General features: G+C 35.0%; 1 protein-coding gene across 1 annotated transcript in view; it reads left to right on the forward strand.

Annotated features, from left to right (window-relative positions):
* USH2A (usherin) overlaps positions 1 to 19,354 on the forward strand; it is a 722,977-nt gene that overhangs the window by 550,128 nt on the left and 153,495 nt on the right. Inside the window, exons 48-49 of the mRNA XM_036931704.2 lie at positions 2,297 to 2,465; positions 12,526 to 12,747. Of these exons, the coding sequence (XP_036787599.2) occupies positions 2,297 to 2,465; positions 12,526 to 12,747 (391 nt within the window). The remainder of the gene's footprint in view (positions 1 to 2,296; positions 2,466 to 12,525; positions 12,748 to 19,354) is intronic.

A 19,354-nucleotide genomic window follows, 5' to 3' on the forward strand; every position in this document is an offset into this window, starting at 1 on the left:
CTTAAAAGGAAATGAAATCTAGGATTTCTGAGAAGGGAAAATGCTGGAATAAATCTGCCCATTAAAAATGGGCAAACTTTAATTTCTTAACAAAGAAATCCTTAATGCATTAAACAAAGTCTTTTTATTTTAAGGCCTAAGGACACACACAGATATCGCCAGGAAGGAGAATAAAGGAAATCAATTAAAATCTCAAGAGAAAAAAACTGTTTGTACATTTCGGTTTCCAGTCAACAATATATATTTCCTGAGTGAGAGGTTGGGGAGAGATAGAAAAGACACTCATGAGTCTAAGAACTTTTCAGCTAAGTCACTGCATCAGGAGGACCTGAAATACTTAATACAAGCTTCCCCACGTGATCACAGCCACGGTTCCCACGTGAGCGTCAGTTGGAGGGCTTATTAAAATACAGATCGCAGGTACTCTCCCCAAAGACTGATTCAGTAGTTCTGGGGTAGGGCATGAGGAATTGGCATTTCTAACATATTCTGAGGGGGTGCCTCTGTATCTGGCCCAGGGACACACTTTAAGAATCACTAGATTACAGAATTGCTTTGGAAACCATAGAAAAAGGAAAAGGCTGTATGGTTGAATATTACCTACATACTTATCAGCTCAAGTTACTGAAATTTCCATTTTTGTTTTCTGAGACAACTAACTGGAAGATTGACTTAGAAGACTGAGAAATATTCTGCTTATGGGGAAGCCTCCCAAAAGAAATAATTGCTTGAAAATATCCCCATCAATGATCTAACCCAGAATGGGTTAGAAGAAAGACACATTTCCCGTGGATGAAGGAGCCTGAGAATCGCATTGACAATGAGAGGATGGAAGGGAACCAGTCCTGATGGCCCATCACTAAATAGAAGATTTTCAGAGGCTGATAAATACCAGAGAAGCCTGCTGAAGGAAAAGGCTGAATGAGCCGAAGTGTCCCACTCTATATGTGGATGGGACTTAAATAAATGCTGTAAGACCATACAGCAAAGGGCAACATTTTAGGTCATGGTCATAAAACAAGAGGGAGAGCCATGTTGTTTTACCCTAAAAGCAAAAATGACCAGCAAAAATTCCAAATAAACACAGAGAATTTTTTTTGCTTAACTCTTAAACATGGGGTATAATTTTAAAGTTTGTTTTTCACACAGACTATAGCATGGGAGGGAGGAAACACCCAGTTTATCCTTGGCATTTGACTAATTTTGAATCCTCATTGCTTATAACCAAACACAGAAAAGGGAATTCTTTACAGTTCGCTTAGCAGAACTATCTGAGGAACCACAGGGGTAGATGGAATTTCAGAGCCGGATTTCTTTGCTCTTTGAAAATGAATGAAGCACTAAGCTACTGGTCCTTTGGAATACTTAGAAATTCTATATTCTACTGCCCTTGAATTTGGTTTGATTCAGATGTTCGCGTAGGCTGGAAGTAAAAGTGAACGAAAGGGAAAAGAGAAACACCTCTTAAGTAGTGGTTGATTTTGCCTGCCACAGGAAGCATCTATGTAATTAAGGTGACTTATGCAGCAGATAGGTTCTGAGGGTACATTTCAGCAACTCTTCAGTGTTTGATTTGTTATATATACATAGTGTCAGTCTCTCAGACCTCAAGTGAGCATACAAATAATTATTTGATTGTTCAAGCACAGAATTTCTTCCACAGCTCCTGGAAAAAATACATTGTTAAGAAGGCTTTTCATAATTAATTTCCATATAAATTTATTTTTTAATGTGGTGACCTATGATATATATATATACATATATGTATATGTGTGTGTATGTATATATATATATACATATGTAAATGTTGGACTCTGTTGAGATTGCCTTGTCTGAAGATTGAGTTCATAAATAAGTGATCATATAAGTTATAAGGAAAATGCAATTTGTTTAAAAAAAAGAAAAATCAAGGAGAGGTCTCCAAAGATGTGGTGCTTTCAAATTAAACAATCATTTAAATAAAAACATATGTGAAGGAAATTGTTTGTTACAATTCTAAATCATCTTTACATTGGAAGCACTGATATTCAAAAGATAATTCATATTTATAGTGTTAAAATAGAGCACAAAGCATAGTTGAAATCTAGAACAGGCTATTTGTATCAACTGGCATTTATAGAATTTGAAGGATGCTAGGAAACACGCAGTTTTTTAAACCATCCATTTTTTATCAGTTATATGCTGTATTGATCTTAGATCAAGGCCTTATTAGGAAACCATTATAGCGCAAGAGATGTGATGGTATGATACTCTTAATTAAGCTGGTATTTCTTTAAAAACAGTTCTCAAATTTCAGGTTTGCTGTAAAGGAGTTCTCTACAACCCCCAGCCTGGATATCAGTGTTGTGAAGAGAAGTATTTCCCATTTGTTTTGAATTCAGCTGGAGTTTGCTGCGGTGGCCGAATACGTGAGGCTCTGCCAAACCACAGCTGCTGCTCTGGGTATTACACTAGAGTGCTGCCAGGTGAGAACCGTGTCCAGGTGGACTCGGCAATCCGGGCACCTGAAAAAGCCCGCCCGTGACGCCTGTCGGTCAACTGTTTCAAGCACCTCCCCAGCAAATACTGAACCACTAACACATAGCTGATGGCCTGTTTTAAATACCATTTATTCTTTCAGCTTTGTTGAAATCTAAGCAAGACTATGTACAAAAAGAAAAAGAATACAAGGCACCCCTGGTTTCTGTTCTAAGGAAATATATCTGGTCCTGAATAACTCCCTTTATTTTGTGATTTTATTTTATTCACATGGCAAAATACTTTCCGCATGAATTTCTAAGTGTTCCATTCCATGAAGCCGCTCTCCATCCCCTCTGTTTCTATTCAGAATGATGCATGCGTTGCTCCTGGATGGCTTATAACTACAAATCCCATTTAGCTGAGACTGTTCCACTGTTGGGCTAGGCTGGATAGAAGGAAAATTCAGCAAAGACTAGCAAGCAAGGTTTTTTCCCTCCTCACCCTTCCTTTTTCTTCTATCAGCTGACTGAATACGCCATTTTCCCAAATTTCAACTACCCAAAACAATGTCCAGGGACTGTCATTGAGAATAAAGAAAATAAAATTGGTATTTATAAAACAACAAATCTTGGACAGGCTCTGTATGAAAGACTTTATATATGATTCCTTATATATTTTTCACAACTGTAGAAGATTGATATTTTAGCTAAAGTGTACAAGTAAGAAAATGGGTTCAGAGAGGATCAGTATGTTATTGATTCACATGTTAGGTTCATATAGATGGGAGTGGAAAAGTTGAATTTCAAGTCTCAGTGTTTCTCTCAAAGTTCCATGCTCTTTTAAGTAATCTATTTACTCTTACATAACCAAAAAATATTAATATTTATTCATAGCTTTTGTAAATGAATTTTCTAGCCTTCTAAACATCATCATTACTGCCAATGTCAGTTACTGTTTATCCTGGAAAAGTCATTAAGAATAAATACAGATTTTTTTTTTCCTGCTACCTGTGGTTAATGCCTATGTCTTCTTTAAAATCACAGAAAGTGGATAAGGGAGAAAGAGAAGAAAGCCACGGGTTTGGATGTCCACAGAAAGCTGAAAGCTCTGAGATACCTAGTTGAAGGTGAAATTTATGCAAACATCTAGTTAGTTCAGACATTGTTCAGTGTACCTTAAAAGACCTTCATTGTTTGGCATAAATATACCCATTCAAAGTATGTGACATGAGAAATTGTGTCACCTAGTATCTTTTTTTCAAATACACTGAAACAAAAAAGGGAGGTGAAATGATTAAGTATTCTGCAACTTTATTCAAAGCAGGAAAACACCAATCATAATTTTGTCCTTAAAACTACTAGAATAATCTATCTGTAGAATAGTGCTGTTATGTCTGATACTGATGAAAAAATACTTTCATAATTAAATAACTCTTAGTCTACTAGGTTTTCCAGTAAGAAAGCTTAATTGTGATATAGGTTTGAGAAGAAAGTGTTAACTTCTCTATACTACAAATCATAGTGTTAGCAAATAATCAAACACTGTCAAATGCTTTACTCTTGCAAAATCATTACACTTAGAAGTTTTCAACTTGTCCCCTATCTTCTCTCCCCTACAAGAAATTGCCTTGAAAATTGTAATTACATAGATGAGATGGAAATGTTCTTTTGTTCCCATCTTTCCATTCTTCAAACCAATGGACCATATTAGGCTTTTCTCGAAGTCTAGCATAGAACTAAATAATACTGTTTTCATTTCTGTCACATTACGATTTTTGATGTTATGATTTGCAATTAACTATTTAAACTCTGAAAAATATCCTCTATCTCTTAAAATTGATGAAAAATACCTAGATGCATCTATATTAACTCATACTTGCCTGTCACCTTTCTCAATCCTAACACAAAGTGTCAGGTTTCAAACTAAGAAAACAATCCATATTTTTTTTCTATTTCCAAGTAAAATTTAACATTCTTTTCCTAAAAATGAAATAAGACATGGATACCCAAAGGTCATTTATTGATATTATATAAAACTTTTTAATAAGTAATTTTAAAACAAGAGTTTTTAAAACCCTTATGATCTGTAGATGTCAGATCTCTGGTATTTGAATGTCTACCAAACTGTTGAGCACGGCCCACATTCTGATTCCTTTTTAGTTCATTTTTCACAGTATTAGAATGCCTACCGTGGTGCCAAGGGGAAAAAGCAATCTCATGGGATAATCAAAGAGAATGTTTTTCTCCAATCATTAATCTCGATGTCCCTAAATGAAAAAATTATATTGTGACCTCTATCACCAGCCAGTGGTCTTTGTTAACTAGTTTAACTTGTTTACATCAAGAAAGCAAGCATAGTGACCCAAACCGTCTTGTATCTAAATGTAATTAAAATTCAATCAGTGGTCTGCCAGTTCACAGTTGAGATGGGTATAGACATTTTGATATTTATAGATAAGTCTGAAATAGGTTAATAATATTTACTTTATTTTTTTTTCTCACAACTTTCCTCCACAACACCCCATAACAAAGAGCAGCAGAGAAAAGAACGCTCATTCAACTCCACTTTTTTTATAAATATGCTAATGACCTCAAGCTAAATGTTAATGTGGGTCATTCTTTGATAAGAATAACAATTAACTGTTAAGACTGCATGGTAGCTTTTAGAGAGGAAACATTTTCAAGCCTGTTGTGAAATAGATTCATTTTGAGAGGTTAATGAGAAGGTGACTGATCCTTGTATCTTATGTCTAATAACCCTTTATTGAGGGGGGAAAAATCAGTTTTACTTATTGACATAATCCCCATTTCTTATTATAAAGCCTCTTCTTCTGTCAGTAATGGAATAAGATTCTGAGGGATTCAGGGAAATGTGCCTAAAATATCTAAACCAATGACTATCTATACTCTAAAGTACCTTTTTAAAAAAATTTGTTTTTTGCCAATATAAATGTGTATGTTATGTTTCCTCAAAGCCCACTGTTGTCCTAAGTTCCTCTATTTAATTAACTGATGTTACTCCTGGACCACGTGACACATGATATTAAAGAAGGTTTTGCCAAGAGACACTGTGTTCTCTGGCTGTGGACAGTCAAGAGCAGGGCAACTACATTTCAGACCAAACTTGAAAATCCTTTCACTCAGAGGAATGTAACAAGTACAGGAAGTTTACTGTTCGTGGTAAGCTCACTTCTCCTTTATTGGCCTCTAGTAGAATTATCATGAAAAATTTAGTAAGTTCCCTTCTGCTTATGCATAACATGCCACAGGATCCTTTCAAAGACCATCAACCAAGCCAACTATCCCCTGCATTCTAGGAATTCATATCTTGAGAGAAAACTGAGTTTGCCTTGGCCCACTCCAGGGTATTTTCCCTGGAGAAATGAAAACTTACATTTACACAAAAACCTGCACATGGATGTTTATAGCAGCTCTATTCGTCATTGCCAAAACCTGGTGTCTTGCCTGAGGATTTCAGCCATGGGCAAGTACACTCTGGATTTGGTGAGACTGAAAAATGACAATGGCATTGGGGGGTCAAAAGGGGCTCACACCCAGCTTTACTCTCACAGTAGCAGGTCAAGTGCTAGAATCTCATCTTCCCCTCTCTCTGTCTCTGAGCAGGCGCTGCCCCTGCTCCAGTCTCTGCCTTCACCCCCAGCATCTGCTCTGCTCCCCTCCTGCATCCCTCTCTTGCTCTCTTCTCTAGGCTCTGCTCTTCGCATCTGGGAACTCTTTTTATAGCAACATAGGCAATAATGGCTTATTGCCAACAGATGTGCAAGCAACAAGCATGCTCCTACACAGTAGGCTAAGTATTACACTATTGCACACATACAATGGGTAGATTAGAGTAGGATGAGGTGAGGACCCTGGCCATGGAACTTCTGTTTTCCCTACACCTGGAAACAGCTCAAAAGTCCTTCAGTGGGTAAATGGAGAAATAGTGGAACATCGACACAAAGAAATACTACCCAGCACTCAAAAGGAGCAAACAATTGATAAATACAAAAAAAGACATTGTGCTGAGTGAAAGAAGCCAATCTCAAAAAAGTTATGTTCTATGAGATTTCATTTCTCTGACATATGCGAAAAGTCAAGCAAAATCACAGAGAAGAAACCAGTGATTGCCAAGGACCATGGGTAGAGGAGGGTGACTTGGCATGAAGGAGGTATTTTCTTGGGTCTAGATTCTAGACTGTGCTAGGATAAAAACTGATTGTGTTCCTGTGCTAAAATGCATAGAACTAAGCATCCAGAAAAGGTCATTTTTACTAGGTGAACTTTTTGAATATATATATTTTTTAGGGAGTATGCTTTATAATTATATTTCCATTTTACAAATAGGAAAAGTGAGACATGGCCAAGTCACCCTCCTAGTCAAAACTAGAATTTTCATGGTTAAATATTAGATTGAGCTTTTAGAGATACTGTCTTACATAATAGTATGATGACTATTAACAGACATCCTTTAAGTGACAGAGATAGTCTCTTATGAATTGTTTTAGAGCAAAAACCGCAGTGTGTCTGCTTCCATCAGATCCTATAAGTCTGTTCACAAAACCTAGGAATTAAATGTCTAATGGATGTTGAAATGCTATGAGACCAAGGGTTCTCATTGATTCTCTTGATTCTATGAGACCAAGCAGCCTTTATCTAAGTTGACTTTTGATAACAGCTGGAGAAGTTATGAGTAGCTTCCAACCTTTGAAGAGAAAGAAACCTTCCATTTTGAATGACATCACAGTCTAGAATCTAAACCCAAGAAAATACACTTTGTTGTGAAAAAATTAGTCTTTGGAGACTGTCTTTTGTGTGTTACCCATGTCAACAAACAGCAGGAATCCATTTTTCAAGACTCTCTGGGGAATATAACAGAAGATCACCCACACATTGTATAAAAGGGAAGTTTTAAAGAAGAAATTAGATATGTTCAGTATATTAGTTTCCTAAGGCTACTGTGAAAATTACCACAAACTTAATGGCTAAAAACAACACAAATTTTCTCTTACATCTCTCAAAGGCAGAAATCCCCAGTGGGTTTCACTGGGCTAGAATCAAGGTGTTGTCTTGGCCACAGTCCCTTCTGAAGAAGAGAATCTTTTACCTTTTCCACCTTATAGAGGTTGCCCACATTCCTTGGCTAGGGGCTCCCTCCATCTTCCAGGCCAGCCAAACCTTTCTTACATCACTTTACCAAAATTAATTCTATCTGCAATCAGATAAATTGTCATATAACGTAATGTTCACAGGTTCCAGGGATTAAGATGTGGCCATCTTTGGGAGGCCATATTCTGTTAACTACACTAAGTTGATGGTTAATTAATTGTGAAAATTAAGAGGGCATTCCTGTAAACTCTTGTCTCAACTGAATGCAAAATGATATTGTGAGTCTGAGTGCAAAAGTACACAAAAAAACCATTGAGCATGTATCTATTACTCTAAATTAAGCAGCTGTCTCAGGGACTGAAAATGGGATAGTGTTAGGGTTGAGAACTACAAAGAAGTGAGAAAGCACAATCTGTTAATGGCCTTTAAATTTTGGACAAAGTGGTACACAAGTCATTTATCTTTGATAAAATAAATAGGATATTATAAGGGTTACTACACAGGATAGTTTTCTGGAGGTATGTGGATACAATGGATCAGAGTTATTCAATAGCCTCCTTTTTTTTTTTTCTTTCGTTTTTTAGATCTGGGGCCAACTTCAATAAGAACATACCCAAATTCATACAGACCTTTAGGGATTTAGCCTCCTCTGTGAATCCCGTATCTGAACTGTAGTTGCCCCATATTCATTTTTGGTTATTTCTAGCTAAGCTAGAGCAAGTGTTCTTCCAACACCCCTTTTCCTCACAATATTGACAGTTGCCTTTGTGGAGATTAGACATGGAAGTGTCCTTGTGTTTGGCTTTCTCTAATTCCTTAATCTGGAAAGCTATTAATTTGGTCTGATTTTTTTTTTTCTGAACCAAAATGTCTTCCAGCTGCTTAGCAAGCTCTAGTAATTTAGAGAGAAAGAACAGTCTAATACCTTATCTTCTGTTTTCTGGAAAATTGAGAAATCTATACCTCTATTAAGACCGTAGTATTCCTGGAAGGTGATAGTAAGTCTCTGAAACTAAGCATGGAATTGTTAACCCAAAACTGGACTTTTTTTCTTTTGTGATAAAATATACATAACATAAAATTTCTCATTTTCATCATTTTTAGGTGCACAGTTGGGTAGTACTAAATACATTTGCACTGCTGTTCAATCATCACCACCACCATCTTCAGGACAATTTTATCTTCTCAAACTGAAACTCTGTTCCCATTAAATATCAACTTGCCTTTGCCCCTTATCCCCAGTCCCTGGAAACCACCATTTCACTTTCTGTCCCTATGAATTTGACTACTCGAAGTACCCCTTATAAGTAGAATCATCTAATATTTGTCATTTTATGACTGATTTCACTTAGCATAGTGTTTTCAAGATCCATCCATTTTGTACCATGTGTCAAAACTTCAATGCTTTTTCAGAATTGATACTGATATTCCATTGTAAGTATGTGCCACATTTTGGCTAGCCATTCATCTGCAGATGGACATTAAAGTTAACTGCAGCAACTTTCCACCTTTTGTCTATTGTGAATAATTCTACTGTGAACATTGGTGTACACTTATCTGTTTGAGACCTTCCTTTCAATTCTTGTAGCTAAATACCCGGAAGTAGAATTCCTGGTTCATATGATAACTCCATGTTTCATTTTTTAAGGAACTGCTACAACAACTATACTATTTTACATTCCCAAGAGCAATACACAAAAGTTCCAATTTCTCCAATTCCTTGCTAACACATTTTTTTTTCTCCCTCTTTCTCTCTCTCTCCCTTTTTTTTTTTTTTTTTTTGTGATATTAGCCATCCTATTGGGGGTAAAGTGGTATCTCACTGAGGTTTTGATGTGCATTTCCTTAATGATTAGTAATATAAACCATCTTTCCATGTGATATAAACCTTCTCTATATATTCTTTGGAGAAATGTTTATGTGAGTCCTTGGCCTATTTCTTAATTAGATTGTTTGTGTTTTTGTTGAGTTGTGGGAATTCTTTCTGGATATTAATCCCTTATCAGATATATGATTTGCAAATATTTTCTCCCATAAGTTGCCTTTTCACTCAGCTGATAGTGTCCATTGATATATAACCCTTTTTAATTTTGATGACATCCAATTCATTTATTTTTCTTTTGGTGATTGTACTTTTGATGTCATATTCAAGAAACTCATTGCCAAATGCAATGTTATGAAGATTTCTTCCTATGTTTTCTTCTAAGGATTTTATAGTTTTTCTTTTACATTTAGGTCTTAGATCCATCTTAAGTTAATATTTGTATATGCTACAAGGTAAAGACTTAGCTTAATTCTTTTGAATGTGGATATTCTGTTTTCCCAGCACCATTTGTTGAAGAGATTCTCCTTTCCCCATTGAATGGTGTTGGCAAGCTTGTTGAAAACAAGGTCTTATTTCTGGGCTATCAATTCTCTTTCCATTGGTGTGTATGTCTGTCTTTGAACCAGTACCACACTGTAGCTTTGTGGTTAGTTTTAAAATAAGAAAATGGGGGACCTCCACTTTGTTTTTTGTTTTTTTTAAAGATTGTTCTTTTTCAAGATTATTTTGTTCTTTTTTAAATTTTTTGGCTCTTTGGGGTCCCTTGAGACTCCACTGAAATTTGGGGATTCGTTTTTCTATTTCTACCAAAAAGCATTGTGATTTTGATAGACAGTGCACTGATTCTGTAGATCACTTTAGGTAGTATTGACATCTTAACAATATTGTCTTCTAATCCATGAACATGAAGGTCCTTCTATTTATTTGTGTCTTCTTTAATTTCTTTCAGCAAGTTTTTTAATTTTCAGTGTACAAATCTTTCACCTCCTTGGTTAAGCTTATTCTTCAGTACATTTTATACTATTGTAAATAGAATTGTCTTTTTAATGTCCTTTTAAGATTGCTCATTCTGAAACATAACTGATTTGTGCATGTTGGTTTTGTATACTACAATGCTGCTGAATTCTTTTTTAATTTCAAGAGGTTTTTTTGTGGAATCTTTAGGGTTTTCTACATATGTGAACATATCATTTAACTTCCTTTTTTTCAATTTGGATGTCCTTTATTTTTTTCTCTTGCCTAATTGCCCTTGCAATAACTTACAATATTATGTTGAATAGAACTGGCAAATGCTGACATCCTTGTCTTCTTCCTGATCTTAGAAGAAAAACTTTCCCTGTTGAATATAATGTTAGCTGTGGATTTTTCATATATTCCCTTTATTATGATGAGATAGTTTTCTTCTATTACTAGTTTGTAGGATGTTTTTATAATAAAGTGGTGTTGAATTTTGTCAAATGTATTTGTTACATCAGTTTAGATAGCCATGTGTCTTTCTTCCTTCATTGATAATATAATATAATACATTGATTGATTTTTATATGTTGAGTCATCTTTGCATCTAGTAATAAATCCCACCTGGTCATGTTGTATAATCTTTTCAATGTGCTATTGGATTCAGTTTGTTGTATTTTGTTTAAGGTTCTTGTATCAATAAGTATAAAGGATATTGGTCTGTAGTTTTCTTTTCTTGAAATGTCTTTCTGATTTTAGTGTCAGGGTAAAGCTGACCTTATAGATTGAGTTAGGAAATATTCTTGCTCTTCAATTTTTTGGAAGAGTTTGAGAAGGATTGGTGTTAATTCTTTAAATGTTTGGTAAAATTCACAAGTGAAACCATCCTGTTCAAGTCCCTTCTTTGTTGGAAGATTTTTGAAAAATGATTCAATCTATTTACTAGTTATAGATCTATTCAGATTTTCTATTTGTTCATGATTCAGTCTTCAGAGTAATTGGTCCATTTCATCTAGTAGAATGGATTTTTGAGCAATGAATTTGGATGAGAAAGACTTCAGGGATAACTGCTAAGAGTTCTTGTCCTATTTTTTATATTCTTTATGTATTGATCAACAAAAATACTGTCCCATATTTTTAACATTATTTTGGTAAGCAATTCATTATGCTTTAACTAAGCAAACTTTGGCATATCTTGTCCTCACAACTAGATGAACTAATTGATTTAGATCAGGGAATACAGGACTATAAATTCCTAAGGCAACCCTAAATATTCAGGGACTTGAGAGGGAAGAGGATCTGTTGAAGGTACAAGAAGAGAAGGAGTAAGTCATGGGGAGGAGGAAGTAAAGGTTCAGGGGTCATGAGATAGAAAGAAGAGGTGAAGTTTGAATTTTAGATCCATCAACTTGTTTCTTTCTAAGGTATCCTTAAGGGAATAAATTTTAATTTTCTTTCTCTATTAGAAACCTCTTCCTAATCACCCTCCAATAAATGCCAATTAATGATGTTTAGAATATTTGAACCCTTTGATTCCAAGGCACCAGGCAAAAGTTTATTTCATTCTTATCTCAAGTTTCCTAGAATATTATGTAAAGGGGAATGTGAGTGTAACTACATTAGTGAAACTCAATGTCTGCCATAGTCCAGCAAAGTACTAGTTTGCTGACTTGAATATAGTATTTTTACCTCCTCTCAATTAATTGACCTTCCTTTTGGAATTATTTTGTTTGGTTAAATAAGTGTAGTTTGGTTAAATAATTTGTAATAATAGGCAATAAAAATTTGTTAAGAGTTGTTTCTGAATCCACCCCACTTTCAAAAAATATTATACTAAATAGATACAAATGTATTGTAAACAAACATTTTTGTAATGTCATTTAATCATGTCACTGGAACGAATGTGCTCATTTATTAGTGATCAGAGAGGAAATAGGTCATTTAGCCTTACCTCTAAGTTGGCATGAGTGTATATGAGCAGACACATGTGTTTAAATATTTTGCAAAAATTCTGAAGTTGTATTGAGATTTTACAACTGCATACAGAAAGATGGCATTTTTTCTAGTAATTCTGTCAACCAGTTGGCATCTGCAAGACGATTGTTATAAAATTTAGTTGTGAGTCAAAGCATATTTTTTTTAACTCATGCAATGATTGTTATTGTCCTAAATTGACAGGTGAAGTATGCTGTCCAGATGAACAGCACAATCGGGTTTCCACTGGCATCGGCGATTCCTGCTGTGGCAGAATGCCTTACTCCACCTCAGGAAACCAGATTTGCTGTGCTGGGAGGCTTCATGATGGCCATGGCCAGCAGTGCTGTGGAGGACAGATTGTAAGCAAAGATTTAGAGTGCTGTGGTGGAGCAGAAGAAGGTGTCGTGTACAGCCACCTTGCAGGTAAGGGGTCCTGTCTACCTTGCAGTAGATGGAGAATCTGACAAGCAGAGAGGATGAGAAATCTTCCCTAGAATAAAACAAACGTAGTTAAGGTTGAGGTTAATTATATCTAATGCAACAATTACATACATATTGCATAACAAAAAATTTAATCTTACTTTTTTTAAGTTCATGTGATACATTTCATTAAAACAGATCAAAACTTTTTCTTCTTGAAACATGTCAACCATAAACAAAAACAAAAACATACACAAATGTATTGGTTTAGAGTCAAGAGAATATTTCCTACCAAATACTAACAGTATACAAAATTATTATTGATGATTTATGTCATAATTCTTTTACTCCTTTATTCTTCTAGAGCTATTAAATTAGCACTAATATCAATAGCAATCACTATCATTGAGTACTTAACTGTCTAGCAGGTACTATGCCCAGTGTTTTATACATTATTACCTCAATTGTTATAAAATCTTGCAAGACAGGTACTATTATTATCCACATTTTTTAAAAGAGGAAACCAAGTCACAGAGATTAGACACTTGCTCAAGATTGTGCAGCTAGTCATATCTAGATTTTTGGGTACCTGAAAGTTACAGTTTGGAGGATACTCTTTAAAGAAAAGAATCAAAATGGTGAAAATAAGACCAAAATAGATATTTATCTAGAAGGAGAAAATAAATTATAAAAATTACAAATCTAAAAAAAATACTAGCAAATCTCACTCACAAAATAGTATATTTGGATTATTTGACTTCTAATATCCCTCTTCATCCTCCAAAATAATTAATTTATATCCTTGATCACTTCTTCATATTGCAGTGACTTTGCACTACAATTATCTATAGAAGAATACAAAGATAGTTCATTCTTTCCTGTTACATTGTTAATCAAAACATTTTTTAATTATCTCAAGTTTCGAAAAGTGGCTTTAAGCTTTGCAACCCATTGTAATATTATGTACATGTTTAGGATTATCGTGAAATTTGGAGAACTATCTTCCATGGTCTTTTTACAATTTAAGATCATTCTAAGTTTTCTTTCTTAAAGTGATGTACAGTGATTTTTCTTAATTACCTGTTGAATTGACACCACCATTAATCAGTATTTCATGGATATCCTTCTTATATGACTGAATGTGAGTTGTGTGTTTTCATAATGTCACTTTTATCTAAATATCAACAAGTATAAATTTTCCCAATATATTTAAATTACTTCCCTTCATAATTTTTATTTTCAAAAAACCACACTGCCTGTGCATTGCTTCAATCCTAGATCCATCATTTTCTTTTAAAAATTTATTAATTTTGGTGTGATCTGAAATGAATTTTGTTATAATTCTCTTTTTGATGTCAGAATATTTCAATGGATTCCATTGTTCATTTTCACAAGTTTTGATATTACATTAATTTTTCTATCTGATCTTTCTCTTTCTTTAGAGCTTCCTTTTATTTGAATACAAATTAGGAGTCTGTATTCTCTCATATTCCTTATCTTTCCAAATTGTAATTAAAATGGCATATTCAAGTCTTAACAACTTTTTTTATAGAAGTTACTGGAATCATATAAATATATCTATTGAATCCATACTAAATATTTCTCCAACTTGACTTCTCCCTAGTTAGATTTCAAAAATGTCCATGAGAATCAATTAATATGAAGATACATATGACAGAGGGAAAGTTAAAGGGGCAAAAAATAGTGGCCATAACAAATGTAGTTAAATATTTTACATTTGCATATTTTATAAAAATATATAATCTTGCTTGCCTTAGGAGGAGCTCATGCAAGAAAAGGACCCTGAAACTCAAGCTTCATTAGTTTCAGGGTAAATCTACCTTTGTAACTAGTAAGTGTTGAAACTCCAGCCTCTCTAAGTATGATTTCAGGACACCATAATATCTTGATGGAGATGAACTATGCATTCCCTATTGTCTTTCTATAATTTATTCTCTTTTAAAAAATTACCAAAAAGTTATCCATAACACATGTAACATTTTCTTGCACATATGCTCTTCTATGTAAAATTCTGTTGAAAATTATTGAGAACTTGCATAACAAAACAAATAAATAAATAATAAATAGAAAGTATTCAACCTGGAGGTACTAAAATCTTGTGCCTTAATGAGAATACTAGACTCTCAATATTTTGACAGCCCTTAAATAACAAGGAAATGCTGAATTAAATTAACCACAATTAAATTTCAATCCTCCCAATATGGGAAAGACTAATCTTTGAGCCACATAATACTTGATTTCCATTTTCTTATTTTATCTTTGGACAATCATCAGGTATGAATCCAAGGCATTTACTATTCTATGAAGTTATAAACCACCCAGATGGGTCTACAGTGTATCCATCATATGCATTTTTTTAATCCAACCCAGTGGGACATATTTAGAGGAATATATTAAGGTATACTTTGTCAGACTGGTTGATAGTCCCATGTAAATTGTTGATCTGCATCAACTGTCTCGAAAATAGTAGTAGTGGATAGTTGTCCTCCATACAACAGAACTAGGTTTCAGTTAGGACATGTTCATTGATCCCAAGAATTTGAGGATTACCTCCAGTACATGGGACTTGGCACATGGATCTGTATTATAAGGTAACAAGAAAGTTAACTTTGACAGGTAAAGCAAACCAAAACAAACAAAAACCAACCCTCCAAGATCTTTGAAAATGAATGATGTATTAAATCATATAATACACAAGAGTCCAGTGCAGACACATAGTCTTTTCAGAAGTTTCCCCAGTGGACTGTAGACTTAAGAAGTTAGCATTCTAAAGATAACTAAAGTCCAGTCAAGGAATCCAGCCCAGTCAGGCATGTCTTAGACACTGTTTTTATGGCTAAAAGGTGTTCACAGTGATAAGGAGACAAAATACAATAGCCACAGAAAGTAAACAACATTCCGTGTTCACTATTTGCCAAGCTGAGTTCTGTGAGCTTCATGTACATGAGTACTTTCAATCCTCACAGCAGCCCTTTGAGATATGTACTATAATTATTTCCATTTTGCAGATGGGAAAACAGAAGCACTTCTAACAAAAGTTAAAAACTTTTACTAAACAGCACAACTAGTATGCGTGTGGGTGTATTACATTAGGTAACACTGACTGCTCATATAAATGCACCTCAGAATTTATGAAGGCCAAATACAACAGGGATTTTTTCATATAATGAGAACCTGACTGGAGGATAGCTCTCTTTCCCAGTTATCATGGCTGCTGGAGGCTCTGTCATTTTCAACAAGGAGCTTGTAAGGTCACCTGGGAGTTGTATCTACTTCTGTATCCCAAATGGGAAAAGAAAAGAACCATGGTGGCAGGGAAGGGAAGTAGCCATGTGTATGAGATTTTTATTGGCCAGGTCTAAAAATAGCAAATATTTTTATTAACATTTAATTCACTAGAACTCAGCTACATGTGGACACTTAAATGCAAGTGAGGCTGGGAGACTAGCCTATGAATCTTTGCTGCTATAGCTAAAAAGGGATTCTAAATCAATCCAAATGTCTAGAGTCCATGCTCTTAAACTCCCTGAGCATTCTGATACCTGACAAGCACTGGGTACTCTAACCCAAAGCGTATCAATTTTTATCAAGTCTGATGGGCAGACTCAGTAACTATAACTATCAAGTTGCAAGTATTTTCTGGATGACCAGAAAAAAAAGGACTCATTGAAATCTCTGCCCTTTGACTGCACACCTCACATATGTCAAAGTTAGACATAACTTTTTTACTTTTATTTTCTCATGAGTGTACAGTGGAGTTTTTTAGAGGTTGTATGATGTGTGATATTGCCACAGTTGAATGGAGAAGCAGATAATTCTAATTCACTGTCTTTTATGAAACCAGACATGAAAGAGGCTTGCAAAGATGTAAAACAGTGTCATTCTTCTCACTAACTTTTCTCAGTTTGGAACATATATTTATTTTTCATAAATATTTATGTTATATATTTTTATTTTAAATGAATAAGTAAATACATATTGCAAAATTTTGTTTTAGGCTCTAATACAATAAATATCAACAGATATAACCCATATAAACAAAAACTATTTGGAGTCCTCAATTATTTGTAAAAGTATAAAAGGGGTCTTGAGATCAAATTTTGAGAACCACTGCTTTAAGTCATAGCAGTAACATCTACTAGAAAACTGTGCAATTGGTTAGTTATCCTGTGCGGTGACTAACCATTTGGGTACCTCTCCCTTCTTTAGATGAGTGGGCTAAAACAGGTCTATTAGAGACAGAACCATGGTGGCAGGGGAGGGAAGAATGCAAAAGTATTGACCCCCCCTACGCCCCCATACCATATTGGGTCAGAGTTCTCAAATAGCAGCAAAATGTCTCTTTATTCTTCTGTGCTTTTTTTAGTCAATTACCATATTCCTTCATTCAATAAATATGTATTGTGTAGTGTCCATATTCAATATTCCACATTCTCTGTGCTTTGTGAGTATAAAAATAGCTAAGCATCCACTTTTATCCTCAAGGAGTTACAATCTAGTCAAGGAGAAATGTACCTGTAAGGTTAAAGATAGGCGATAAGAGAGGGATAAATACAAGCAAATTCTTATAACAGAGATCACTCCAGTTAAGGAAATGAAAAAAAAGTTAAACCCTTGGATTGGAATCTCAAACAATGAGTAAAATTTTGAGAAGTGGATGGTAGGACTTTTCAGCTAAGGGGAATAGCTTGAGCTAAAGTGTGAAATTAGCAATCTGCAATGCCTGTCTAAGTAGCAGTGAGCAGTTGGGTTTATTGGAGGTGTACACCACGTGTAAAATGATTATAAGAACTGTGATTTAAGGATAAATTAGATCTTGTGAAAACATGAATATGAAGGAGATGGACAGATAAGTCACTGAGAACACTATTACAAAAAAGTAAACTGTACCGGTTCTAAGACATGGAGCGGAGGTCACTGTCTACCAGGACAATGGATCATAATCTTTTGGGGACTATATGCTCCCTTTAGAAAATTTCAAAAGTTAGAAACCCTCACTTCAAATAATAATACATATAATATACAAAAAAAAAATATGTCTGCAATTTCATATATCCTTGAAATCCATCCATGGCTCCAAATCTCAGAATCACATTTTAAATTTACTTCCATGTGATATTCCATGCTAAGTCAAATATTTCTTAAGCAAATTGTAACATTCCTCAACCCTTGTGAATCAAGATCAGCTCTAGAATCTCCCATGATATTCTGCAGTTCCACCAACTGTGGTAATCACAGTGGACTGAAGGAAAGATACTTTAAAAAGGGGAAAAAAAAATCCCTTTTTGTTCTCTTGACCTTCCTGCAGGCTTCACTGAAAATAGACACATTCCACATGTCTTTTTCCTCTCTGCTGCCGCTCCCTCCTGTCGCCCCTAATGACTGTGACCTTACTGACCTTCCAGACTGTCCATCTGGCCCCTTTCTCTCCTCGACTTAGCAACACCATACCTGCTACACAAGGGTTTGGACGCCATAATAATGTTCCTAAGCCTGGCCTCTCTCACTGCCTGGCATTGTGTGCCTGCCACGAGACCAGGCTGGCTCATAAAACATCTCTTTATGTACTTTATTACTTAAACTCTTTTATTTGCCTGCAGGAGCCCTTTAACAAAATCACATTGAATTGACTTTCTCACACCAAATCAAATCTCCCTGGTCCCAGTTCAGTTGTCTTTGTCAATATGTATTTTATAAATGGAGTGAATTAACAGATGCTGTTGGAGCAGAAGTGCTGGGGTAGCGTTTATGTTTTCAGTGCTCTCTCTGGGCAGACGCGTCGTGTAGGAGTGTTACACAGGTATCTTGGGATAAAAGTCACGCTCATCATTTCAGTGGATATGTATTCTTAACCATTTTCTTTGAATATATTTTAAACCTCTTTATTACTCTTCTGATTCTCAGTGTTTGCTTATATGGTTTTATCATTTATGCCGTTCATCTTGGGTTGGACCTGATTAGATCCCTTAGTATTAAAAGATAGAAATTAAAGTCTATCAATCAAAGAGGACAGGATTTTCTGTTAGCCATGAGACGCTGTTCATGATACACCTTTACAATCTATTGCCTTATTTCTATTATAAATGTTGTCCACATAGCCTTTGATATGATACCCTGGGTTGAAAGTATCTGGGAATAGACACTGAGTTTCAATGTCCTGGACCTGGACTTCAGTGGAATGAATGACTACCACTGTTTCTTGTATATGAGATGGGATTTGGGAACTTTGCAAAGAGAGAAATACAACACAAAAATCCATTGTGTATAAGTTGTATTGAAAGAATATTTCCCAGGAAGATTTCTGTAGGGCAGAATGAGTTTTTGAAAAGTGTAATGTATAAATGCTGTAAGATACATTGCAATGATTTGGGGAGCATTTTTACTCCACGTTCTTTCTGAGGTTTCTGGTGGTAGCCATAAAGCCATCTTCTGGTAAAGACCAGCATGTATTTTTTTTTTTCTTCATGCTCTGCCACCGATTTTATAAGTTTTTTCTAAGAATGACTAATCACAAACAATTTTTTTCATTCTTCTAGGCCTCAAAATATAATCCATTGGCTTAAAATGTGGCTCTCATGAGCAATCCCAG

The sequence above is a fragment of the Manis pentadactyla genome, chromosome 19 (genome assembly GCF_030020395.1).
Source record: "Manis pentadactyla isolate mManPen7 chromosome 19, mManPen7.hap1, whole genome shotgun sequence".
In the NCBI taxonomy this organism is placed as follows: domain Eukaryota; kingdom Metazoa; phylum Chordata; class Mammalia; order Pholidota; family Manidae; genus Manis; species Manis pentadactyla.